Source organism: Mirounga angustirostris, unplaced genomic scaffold, assembly GCF_029215605.1.
Source record: "Mirounga angustirostris isolate CCGP_5_RB_7025 unplaced genomic scaffold, mMirAng1.0.hap1 SCAF_10, whole genome shotgun sequence".
Lineage (NCBI taxonomy): Eukaryota > Metazoa > Chordata > Mammalia > Carnivora > Phocidae > Mirounga > Mirounga angustirostris.
In genome coordinates, this window is record NW_026991718.1 from 25,452,706 (window position 1) to 25,465,316 (window position 12,611).

Genomic DNA, 12,611 nt, shown 5'->3' on the forward strand with positions numbered 1-12,611 from the left:
TTAACTAAGCAAGGAGATTATGGGTCATTTTATGTTTTCTCTCTTATACTACTCATTATTTCTTTTAAAAGTTCTAATGAATATTATTTTTAAATCTGTTTAAGATAACACATAGAATTATAAATAATACCTTAGGTATTTAATTTAAAAAATCTGTAATGACTATAGTGAAAAAAATGAAAGAAAAGTTAGAAAATTAAATGGTCGAATGATTAAAGCATTATACAGACATACTCTAGAAAGTTCTACATATATTCAATAAAAAGAAGTAAAAATGACATGAAAATATGTCTATAATATGAAACACAGTTAGAACATTTGACCTCATTTTGGGAAAAAATTTAATATTTAATAATGGGAAGATCATTATTAATTCATTCAAAAATTAATTACGGGAATCCTTTTGTGTACCAGGTCCTGAGCTGGGCACAGAAAGTACAGTAAAAACAAGCTGTCCTCAGGCAGGGAGCAGGTAGGGGACTACCAAGGAAGGGGGACATATGCAGGCAATCACCAAAAGAGCTACTTAATTACAGTGGTACTATGGTAAGCTATCTTCAAGTATAATCCCTGAAAATTCCTCCCACTTCTGAATGCCCATGTCACCCCTCCCATCAAAAGTAGAATCTCTTTCTCCCTCCCCTTGAACCTAGCCTTGCAACTTACAGTGAGGAGAATGTGGCCTAAGTAACACTGTGCCGGTTCCAAACCCAGATATTAAGATGCCTGAAAATTTCTAGTTTTGCTTTCTTGCTGCCCTCAACTGCCATGTACCTCATGATAGTCCACGCCTATCTGAGGAGAGGGATACCATATGAAGAGAGAGGCCCTGAAGGATAAATGACAACAGGTGAGATGGAGAGCACCGAGACAAGAACGAAGGTGCTTCAGTAGACAACCGGCATCGCAGCCCCAGACAAGAAGTGAGGGTGCCCTAGAGCCTTCAGCCTAAGTCAGCTTGCCTCAACTGGCAGCAGATGGAACACAGGCCCGTTGTCACCACTCACCCCTGACCAAATTTCTAGTTCACAGAGTCATAAGCAAAAAACATAGGCACTTTGAGGTGATTTGTTATGCTACAATACGTGAGATAAAAAGTGGTGCTTGGAAAGGGTACTACTGGAACAGAAACCTAAAACACTGGCTTTGAGGACACTGAGGCAGGCAGAAGCTGGAAGGGCGAGAAGGAGACAGGGAACTGCCAGAGCAGTAAGGAAACGGCCACACAAGGCCAGAAGAAAAGGGGCCCATATTATATATGGGCAGAACAATCAGCAGAATGATCACAGGTATAATAACTTGGGACATTAAAAATATACCTAGTGAACCTATTATAGATCTAGCTAGGATTTCCAGGCAAAATATTCAAAGTGTCACTGGCTACTTTGTAGCCAAGTATGAGAAGGTAAAAAAAGAAAAACATGAGCTTTGAGGAATTACAAGCAGAATTTAAAGGAAATATTTCTAAACAAGAGTTGCTTGGTTGGAAAATAGCTGTTTCTTGTCACTAGCCTCTACAGATAGCAAGATTGTCAAAGAAACAACATGAAGACAAAGATCAAATCCAGAGTACTGCCAATAAATCATGGGCTCACAATCATCAAATCAAAAATTCATCTGTAAAATCCTTTATTAAGACCACAGAAAGACTAAAGATCAGGCTTACATTCTCCCTCAGGTAGGCAAAAGAGCTTCCAAGAACCTTACAGGACCCTATACTGGGATCCAAAGTAGAGAGAGTCCTGTCACTCACTGAACTGTGTGGGTGTGACTATTGCCTAATGGGATGCACTTATAATCTGATATACAGAAAACCCACAATGTTTAATGGAGTTCTACCAGTTTAGACTAAAATAAACACTGTTCCAAATGAAAAGAGGCTTTTAAGTTTTCAAAGTGTCACGTACATGAAGCAGACAGAAATGAATACTCAGGTGTAAACAAGGCCCATTTCATGGAGAAGTAAAAATGAGTCAGCAAGTAGAGCCAAGAGCCCAAAAGACCTAGCCCCAAGAGCTCGGAAAAGTAAGGAATTATGAAGCCACTACTACAAGTCAGAACAAGCCCTAATCAAAGAACATTCTCTGTTCCCTGACTAGATTTCAGAATTGCTTTGGATCACAGGCTGCTATATGCCTCCCATTCTTTCACGCTCCACAGCGAGTATCTATTGTGTGGTTAAGAATTCCTGTCTAAGGGCGCCTGGGTGGCTCAGGTAGTTAAGCCGTCTGCCTTCGGCTCAGGTCATGATCCCAGGGTCCTGGGATCGAGCTCCTTGTCAGGCTCCCTGCTCAGCGGAGAGCCTGCTTCTCCCTCTGCTGCTCCCTCTGCACTCCCCCTGCCTGTGCTCGACCACTGTCAAATAAATAAATAAAATCTTTAAAAACATTTTTTTTTAAATTTCTGTCTCAAAATTGTATATGGAGTGAATGGCAGGTGGGGTAAAACTTGTCTTTTTAGTTCACACGTATCCAAATCAAGAGGAGCTGCACCCAGAAAGCCTCATCCACATCATGACCTAATGCAGATCATAAGGTAATGGACTTTGAACCTGAGGTCCTAACTGAATGAGATTTCTGGGCATCTTAGGAGGACTGAGTACTGCATGGTGGAGAGACACTGAATTGTCCATCAGAAGAACTGTGACATAGTCCATCTGCAAAGATGGCTATCAACAATTCCTCCTATTCCTGAATATACACATGCTACTCCTCCCATCAAGAAGTGGAATCTAATTCGCCTTCCCTTAAACCTTGGCTAATACTGTATTCTGCTTTTAAAAAGAGAATGTGATAAAAATGATGCTGTGTAGTTTCAGGCCGAGGCCTTAAGAGACAGAGAACTTTTGTTTTTGTTCTCTGGTTACCCTAAATCACCACGTAAAGAAAAGCAGGCTATCCTTCTAGAGAGAAGCCAAGAAGAGAGAAAAGCCCTGGTTGATGAACAAACAGACCATCTAGAGAAGAAATGAGGTGTCTCAATAAAAGCTAACACCAAGGCCATCTTGGATCCATTAGCCTCATTCAACTTACTTCAGTCAACATCTCATGGACCAAAGCAAGGTGTCCCCTGCCCAAACTCCTGACCTAAAATTTGTAAGCAATAATTTTTAGAGTAATGGTTGTGATTTTAAACCACTAAGTTTTGGAGCAATCTCTCACACAGTAATGGATAACTAATACAGGTAGTGAGTGCAGCAAAGACTACAAAGGAAAAGTACTGGGTACTTTCTAAAAGTCAGTATTAGAGATGCAAGTGTAATCTGGGAGAGAGGGAAGATCTCTTGAGAAGTGATATATTTAATAGTGGTTATTTAACACTATTTAACAGAGGGGGAATTATGAACAGGAATTTTGGTTGATTTTAAGTTACTATTTTCCTAAATTTTCAACATTACACGTTTTACTTTTGAAATAACAACAAAAATATTATTTTGTTAAAACTTCCTTAAGGATATTGTTGGCTTTCTTAAGTCTAAAATATATTTTCTCATGACAAAATATGCAAATATTTCAAGAAATAACAAAAGTTTTATATTATTCTATGTAATTGAAGAATGGAATGTCCTGATTATACAAGCATTCCAGGAAATAAACAGCATATATTGGTTTAACAATTTCTGAAGGATTAGAATGTGGTAAAACACAACTAACCTAAAATTATACTGCTTACAATTTAATATCACACTGATATTTTGGAAACATCTTCAGGTTTACACAGTGCATCACAGTTACCATTGTGAATAGTTGTGGAATGAGAGAAGTTAAAGAACTCTCTCATAACAGAATTAGGAGTAGAAATGGTCCAAAAAGAGTGCCATAATAGACTAAAACCAACAAGGAAAAAGTAAATAGTAGTAACTAAGGGTTAAAAAGAAACCACAAAAGTACAAGAGAGAAAATAATCCAACTTAACTGTAGGAAAAAGCCTTGGGCTTTAGCTGGCCACAAATGTATTAGCCAATAGCAAGTAAGCCATATCAACATGAAAAATGTCAATGTGATCTTGGACTTCATTAATACATTTAATTAACAAATATTTACTGTAAACCTATATAATACACCATGTATTTTACTAAGAGAATATAATGACAAGATCCAGGGAAGGAATAATCTCACCATATTTAGAACTAGTCAAACTATATATGGAATATTAAGTCCATGTAAAGGAAATGGATGAAAAAATTAGGAGCGCCTGGGTGGCTCAGTCATTAAGCATCTGCCTTTGGCTCAGGTCATGATCCCGGGGTCCTGGGATCGAGTCCCGCATCGGGCTCCTCACTCTGCTGGAAGCCTGCTTCTCCCTCTCCCACTCCCCCTGCTCGTGTTCCCTCTCTCGCTGTATCTATCTCTGTCAAATGAATAAATAAAATCTTTAAAAGAAAAAATTAGACATATGTGACCTACAAAAGGAAGACTTTCTAATTTGAATACTGCCCTAAAAGAAGAAAACTCTTTAAAAAATTCATTTTACAAAATAAATTAATGACTACTATGAAATGGGCATTGTGCTAGGCAGTGGGATACAAGTGGAGAATAAAATAGGTATTGTCCCTGTCCTCATCCTACTTAATAGTCGTATGAGCATCCTACCACTGGAAGACCTTTAGCAAGTACCAATAACAATAACCTGCCAAGCATATCATAAAAAATATTCAGGTACTTTGCATAAGGATGAAATAAATGAGCTCCAATGTTACTTCCAAATCTAAAATTTTATGATTACTTACTTATAGCATAAAAGAATGTTATTCTGAGATAAATGTCTAATGAATAAAAGGCAGACACACACACACACACCCCACTCACATACACACACAGGTTTTTAAAACATTATCACCTAATAAAAAACCACGTCAATTCACATGTTCAGCCTTTATAGGCAAACTACTCAAAACCAACTTCAATCCACATTAGAAACATCCAATCTCAAATTTTTACATCATTTCAAATAGTAAAATTTTTTAGAAGATTTTTTTATTTTTAAGTAATCTCTACACCCAGTGTAGGGCTCAAAATCACAACACTGAGATTGAGAGTTACAGGCTCTACTGACTGAGCCAGCCATCCCTCAAATAATAAAAATTTTTTTTAAATCTCTTTATCCTAATGATTATTTTACCCAGTGAAAATAATTCCAAAGAAATTAATACTTATGATTTCTCTGGGATTTCTTATATTAATCAATATACCTTTCCATGGCTTTAGCTGTATAAGGCAAATGCATTTCAATACTGTGTTCATCTTCATCTGTCTGCAGAGACATGCGTTCAAACATTCCTGTCTTCCATAGTTCTCCGTAAACTAAAGAGATTTCAAAATATAGTAAAACAGACATATTAATGTATATCCTTATTCTGTGAGATTCCATTCAGTAACAAAAAACTACATGCTTTGGCAAGAGACAGAAGGACCACATAATATTTTCCTTCATTTTTATCTTTAAAAAAGAAGAAAAAACTAGCTTTTTACATACCGAACAAAGCACTAATACATGTGATGACTACTCAGCATTTTCGTATGTTACACAGTTATATAAAAATAATCATTTAAAATGTTCATCAGTTCTTTTTATTACATCTAATTACCTCTGGGGCTAAGCTTTTTCTTGACTTAAGTAGCACATGCCAACAAGAACACAGTTGATTAGAACTCCTAATAAAACATGGAAAAGCCACTGCTCTACCTACTCGTGAGGTTAATGATACAGTTTTTAAGTTTTGTTTTGTTTTATAACAAAATCTATGGGATTATTATTTCCCATTTCAGATGTCTGCCATACAAAGAACAGAAAATTCCTATTAAGCATGCTATTTTCCTCAAAATTAAAAATTAAGCTTCTGGGACAGACCAGGACATAAATTCACCACAGTATCATGCCATAAATAATTCTAAAATGATCTAGTAATTCAGATCCTTCTGATGAATCATACTTAAAAATTGATATGATATAATAAGAAAAAGATGAAATTTAATATGTAAAAAAAGTGATATAAGAATATTTTTGTTTTATCATAAAACAGAACCAACATTTTTATAACTACATTCTTAAATGGGCTTACCAATATCAAAGAAACAGACAAATGATGGCATGACATTTTTCTGCAAAATTATACCTGATTAAATATCATCCATTCCTTTATTAGGAAGCTATCTAAAACCAAAATTTTCTGAATGCCCCAACAAGGTTTTAAAAATAAAGTGTGTTCCCTAAAAGCATCACAGGGAGTAATGAAGCTAGTTATACTCCAGTTTCATTAGTAAAAATTATTCTAACAACAAATTACTAATACTCAGTAATAATTAAAACCCCATTTATGAAAAATTAGGCCTAAAAATTAAGGAAAAAGAGGTGATTGTCTATTTTGCAAATGGCTTCTTTCATCCTACAGAAGAATTTGTTCCAAGATTTCTTGAAACAATAAGCACCCAACATACTTAAAATATAAAGTGATGAACTGGAAGAATACAAAGCAAGCTCATGAAGATGGCTTTTGGGAAAGCAAACAGAGTTAAGGGGAAAATTCTGAGTCAATTGTGGATGGTAAGTACAAGAATATTTGTTTCACTATTCTCTCTACTGTTCTATATTTTTAAAATTATGCTCCCCACTCCTCCAAAAATACTATTATAAAATCAAAAGATTTTAACTTACACATTCAATGTATAAAATGAGACACAACTAAATAAAAGGTGTGATTTCTAGAATCCTATGGAAAATATATATCAAAATAAGAGACATGTTTTAAAAATAAAACACACTTAAGATTTATGAAGCACCTTTGTTTCAGTGTTTCACTTTTGTTGCCCCCATAAAAATCATTTGAGAAGAAATAAAGGCATTATCATCATGACCTATTTACAATGAGGAAAGTAAAATAGAGTCAGACGAACATGCCCAGAATCTTTCTTCAAGTTGTTGTGGGTACTAATTTCTTGTCTCGTGGTACAGTGAGTACAAGACACTTCCATGAATACACATGTAATATGAACAGGCTGGAGACTAGTGATCTGACAGATTTTTGTGGCTGGCAAAAAAAACTCTAGTTGTCTTTTAGGCATACAGAAGATCTTCTTTCTTTGTTTTTGCTTTTTGCAAATAAGTTGAAATCAATTTATCTTTAAAACTGAGATTTTACTTATAATATTCATATTTTTTATTTTTTTAATTGACTTATTTTAAAAAAATCTTTAGCTGTTTAAAAGCTATAAGATTTCTATATACTTACTCTTTTGGTCAATACGAAGGTCATACAGAGGTGTCCTATATATATCCACACTGGAAAGTGCACATCGAGAGAGGGGCACATGATGAGAAGGCCCAAGGATGAAAATTCTCCGGCTAGGAGATATACAACAAAAAGCACAGAACAATTGTACTTCTACACAAACCTTATTAAATAAAAGGGAAAAAAATAAGTAATTTTTAAAAATCACATGTGGCACCAATTTCTTTCTTGACTGATTTCATTACCTACTATTATGAGCTAAACTACGTACCCCTAAAATTTATGTTGAAGTTCCACCCCAGTACCTCAGAATGTAACCATATTAGGAGATAAGGTATTAAAACAGATCATTAAGTAAAAATGAGGCTATTCGGATAAGGCCTGAATCCAATGACTGGTGTTCTTATAAAAAGAGGAAGAGATATCAGGGACACACATGCACAGAGAGGTGACCATGTGAAGAGGCATCAAGAAGACAGCCATCTGCAAGCCAAGAAGAAATGCTTCAGGAGACCAACCCTATCAGCACCCTCATCTTGGACTTCCAGCCTCCAGACTGAGAGAAAATATATTTCTGTTTTCAGCCACCTACTTCATGATAGTTTATTATGGCAGTGCTTGCAAACTAATATACCCACAACTGATATGCTCCTCAGTTAATTAAGTTCAATTCCTTATCTTTGTCTTTTTGTTGGACCATTTAAAAAAAAAACAAAACAACATTTTCAACACCTGGGCATACTAGTTACTGATTTAATGACCTACAGTAAATCAACTGCTATGCTTAAAATCATCTCTGCATTCATAATGCCTAGGATACAGGAGGTTTTCAATAGCTATATTCATTGAATTTAAACATTTCAGCTATAAATAAAATCTCAATATTCTAACACATTCTAAACTTGCCTCATTAAGATCTACCAACTTCAATAAACTTTAATAAACTTTAATAAAAATACATGATAGTATAATTTCTAAAACTCCCTACAAAATATCATTACAAAGAGCCATTCTGATAAAGCTATTTCCACATTTCTACCATAGCAGAAAAAAAAGGAATCTTGTTGAGAAATATTCTGTATAATAAGCTTTCCCTGTTCCCATTCAAGTAGATAGAAGTCATTCTCAAAAACAAAGAAACTTGATTATGTGCTATTTGCACTGTAGCTAAAGAAGGGGGCTAAACTATAGCTTAAATCTTTACAATTCCTTTATCTTGACATCAAGAGTAAAATTAACTTCCCCTCATTTTATCTCAAACATCACTACAATCTAAATTCCAAAACTATCCATTTTCTCTGTTCTCCCAGATTCAAATGAACGAAACCCACCCCCAACACACACATACAAATTTACTTTTGAAAAACCAAAACTAGGAGAAAGAAGGGAATAGATGATAAGCTATGTACCTAGAAAAAATTAATTATACTCATTGCTCAATTAATGGACAAAGACTGAGACATGAGCTAGTTCTTTCATATCAAAAACTTGCAAGCCAAGGAATGTGCTTAGGCAATATATTTATTTTCATAAAATTCAATCACAGTTATGAAAATTAACTTATTGTCTGCTATATGTTACTTGCTGCAGTGGGGGGAGGGACGGTAAGGAAGATGTAGATAAGGGAAACAGAGATTCTCAGTTTAGAGTCCCAAAATTTCCTCAAGATGTCACAGATAGCAAACATAAGACTTCATCCACAGTCCACTTCTAGTCTTTTCATCCCCTTCCTCCACTGCCAATACTTACTTCTTATCATCACCACTATTAGCAAAGTCAACAGCCACTTCCAAAAAAAAAAAAAAAAGATCACATCAAATTTAGACTCCTAAATGAACAAAAGTGGTAACCATTATGCTCTCCTATCTTAACAGTACATAAACATCACAAGTTTTTTAATTAAAGGGACATAGATCATGGTTGAGTGTTTAGGTGACTTGCCTAAGGACAAGTATTACATGAACCAAGAATCAAGTATGAAAAAGAAGGCATTTTCATGATTGAGGAATGCATTTCTATGACAAGACAGAGGAATAGAATATTTAAAATCAGAACACTCTTAGGAAATCTAGCATATATAACTAAAATATGAAATGACTTTTAAAATATCAATTTAAACTCAAGACACAGATACATTTCTAGGTAAGTGTAACAAGGTTCTAATAGTGACCAAAATACAAGCACTACTCCAGAAATAAACACTGAAGGTCACCTTGGAAAGCCTAATTGTCCCCTGCAATATCAGACTATTTACTTTGTTGGCCTTCTTTGCCAGACCCAACCTAGATGAAAAGATAAGACTGGTGGAGAAAAGAGCTCCCACCGCCTGAATTAGACAACTGTGTCCAGTCTAACAGAAACTCACTCATATGCAACAGAGGGAAAAAGAGGTTTAGGTCACATCAATATGAAATCCTTATAAGTGATAAACCCAAAAATAAACCAAAAAATAGGCTAGACATCATTGAAAAGAAGGGGGAAGGGACGCCTGGGTGGCTCAGTCGGTTGAGCGGCTGCCTTCGGCTCAGGTCATGATCCCAGAGTCCTGGGATCGAGTCCCACACCGGGCTCCTTGCTCGGTGGGGAGCCTGCTTCTCCCTCTGCCTCCCTCTCCCCCTGCTTGTGTTCTGTCTCTCTCTCTGACAAATAAATAAATAAAATCTTAAAAAAAAAAAAAAAAAGAAAAAGGAAGGGGGAAAAAGTGCATATTAGTAATCTAAAAATGGATCTCTTTGTTAGCTATATGCTAACAAAAAGAAAATTAATAATGTAAATAAAAAATAATGCATTTTCTTTGGGGGGAGGGGCTAGATTGCTAGATCCATAAACACCAAGGCCACAGGAATATTTTGGAGAAAAATGAGTAATATAAGCATGGGAAGCAATGCCACTTTCTCTCCCTTCAATTAATTGCGAAGTGCTTTGTCTTTAAATGAATAGCTGATAAATATTAGCATATCATCACTGTTGTCACACATGTAAAAAAAAAAAAACCCTTAATATGAAAAAAAAGTCAAGAGGTATTTTCTTAGAAATAAATGTAGTTTATGTATAATACCTCCAGAGAAATCACATTTGTGTAGTTACTTACTATGAGAAGTATAGGGCTGTGCAACCAATAAATAAGTTACCTGAGTATCTGCCCTCATAAATATTCAACTACTTATTCTAAATAATGGAATACAAGTAATTTTTTAAAGATGTTTCCTGGCAAGTAGAGATATCTTAACTAAATTAAATGTCATATGGCCCCAAAGAAGATTCCTTTTGCTCTTTTTTCTACCCTGAAAGGCTTTCTGAAAGATATGAATCAAAATCAAGTTACTATCTAAGTACATCCTGAGTTCCAGGTTTTCAATTAAAGTTTTAGTAATAGCAAAAGACTTTGCAGCACTAAATATGACAACTTACTTAAATATATCATTTTTTAAATTCCTTAAACAACCAAAGTACTCCTTTTGAAACATAAATCAGATCCCATCACTCCCCTGCTTAAAAGGTCTTTCAATGACTTTTCATAATTAGAGGAGAAAATCTAAACTCCTTAAAACGGGTTCTGAAGTCTCAAATGCGCTGGCCCCATCATGCATTACTTCCCCCCACCCCACCACCTCTTAATCACAATAGTTTATGTTTACTGGTCTTGCAGTTCCTTTATGACTGGAACACAACTCAGCCTACTTCAAAGCCTTCACAAGTGCTATTGTCCCTTTGGCTTGGCTTAAAAATCATTTCCTCAGAAATGCCTTCCCCGGGGCGCCTGGGTGACTCAGTAGGTTAAGCAACTGCCTTTGGCTCAGGTCATGATCCTGGAGTCCCGGGACTGAGTCCCACATCGAGCTCCCGGCTCAGCAGGGAGTCTGCTTCTCCCCCTGACCCTCCACCCTCTCATGCTCTCTGTCTCTCATTCTTTCTCTCTCAAATAAATAAAATCTTAAAAAAAAAAAAGAAAAGAAATGCCTTCCCCAACACCCATAATCTAAATCCAATCACCCTGTAACATAGCACTTCTCAAATTGTGAACTGTGGATTCCACAAGACCCTTTCAAGAAGTCCACAAAATCAAAACTATTTTCATAATAATCAGGAATTTATTTGCCTTTTCCACTGTGTTGACATTTGTATTTATGGTACAAAAATGAGGCTGGGTAAACCACTGGCACATTAGAACTGTGATCAAGGTAATGGAATCAAAATGTACTGCTAGTCATGTATTCTTCACCTTCACCCACACCAAGCTTTTTGGGTATTTTTAGGCCAGTTTCACTTACTTTCATTAAATCTTGAATTCTGAGTACAGTTTTATAAAAATATTCTGTACAACAAAATGTATTAAATTGGTGGTGATAAATGCATAAAGCACTTTTGCTATATACAGAATTATGTCTTGGGGAAAACATTTGTGTGATTATGAGTGTGATCTAAACTAGACTTTTTTTTTTCATGGAACACAATTTGTACTTCAAAAAATGACTGTAGACAAATTACGGCTATTCCAATTTAGGTATCTAGCAGAAATTTTCTAGAAAATGAACAAAATGGGCCTGCCAACTTCGAAGAAAACATTGCCCAAGACATAACTGAAGCTTTTAAGTGAAAATTAGTCTTTTGCAAAAGTTCTATCACTGTGAGATGGACAGCTTCCCAATAAAGATATTCCTGATGAAATTTGTGGTGATATTAACAAATGTGATTTTTTGGCACTGTATGATGAAATGTCAACATTCAAAAGATCTGCATAATTCAATTAAGAAATATCTTCTAGGGGCGCCTGGGTGGCTCAGTCGTTAAGCGTCTGCCTTCGGCTCAGGTCATGATCCCAGGGTCCTGGGATCGAGCCCCGCATCAGGCTCCCTGCTCTGTGGGAAGCCTGCTTCTCCCTCTCCCACTCCCCCTGCTTGTGTTCCCTCTCTCACTGTGTCTCTCTGTGTCAAATAAATAAATAAAATCTTAAAAAAAAAAAAAAGAAAGAATATCTTCTAAATGTTCCATGTAAGATACTACAAATCATGCAAAGGTAAAAGATCCATTCAAAGCACAAGACAGTACAAAAGATGATCCTGGTTGACATGCAGGGAATGGATTAATGTGGAAGGTAAGAATGGAAGCTAGTGGAAGAGAATTTAATCTTCTCTCTTGGACTGTTATTTTTTCTCTAAACTTCTCATAGTTCCCAGAAAGATGTTCTTTCTCTATTTTTCTCAAAGGACTCTGGAACATTGCCAGTCTCAAGAAGGGCCACTTTTAAAAGAATATAGCTATGATTACCAATTATTTTTAATGCTTGGACCTTCAAAATTCAATTATTATACACTAATTACAAAAATAAGCTGATGACATCTTCACACATCATTTGCCTTTCTTTTTACCACCTCCTTTATCA

The 12,611-nt window shown here is 35.7% G+C and overlaps 1 protein-coding gene across 2 annotated transcripts in view; it reads right to left on the reverse strand.

Annotated features, from left to right (window-relative positions):
- MEMO1 (mediator of cell motility 1) overlaps nt 1–12,611 on the reverse strand; it is a 117,817-nt gene that overhangs the window by 32,193 nt on the left and 73,013 nt on the right. The window contains exons 4-5 of one of the 2 annotated variants that reach the window (XM_045884355.3): nt 7,229–7,341; nt 5,192–5,303 (exon numbers count right to left, since the gene is read on the reverse strand). The exons of the other annotated variant lie outside the window; for it this stretch is intronic. Coding sequence (XP_045740311.1) covers nt 5,192–5,303; nt 7,229–7,341 — 225 coding nt within the window. The remainder of the gene's footprint in view (nt 1–5,191; nt 5,304–7,228; nt 7,342–12,611) is intronic. 2 annotated transcript variants of the gene reach the window in all.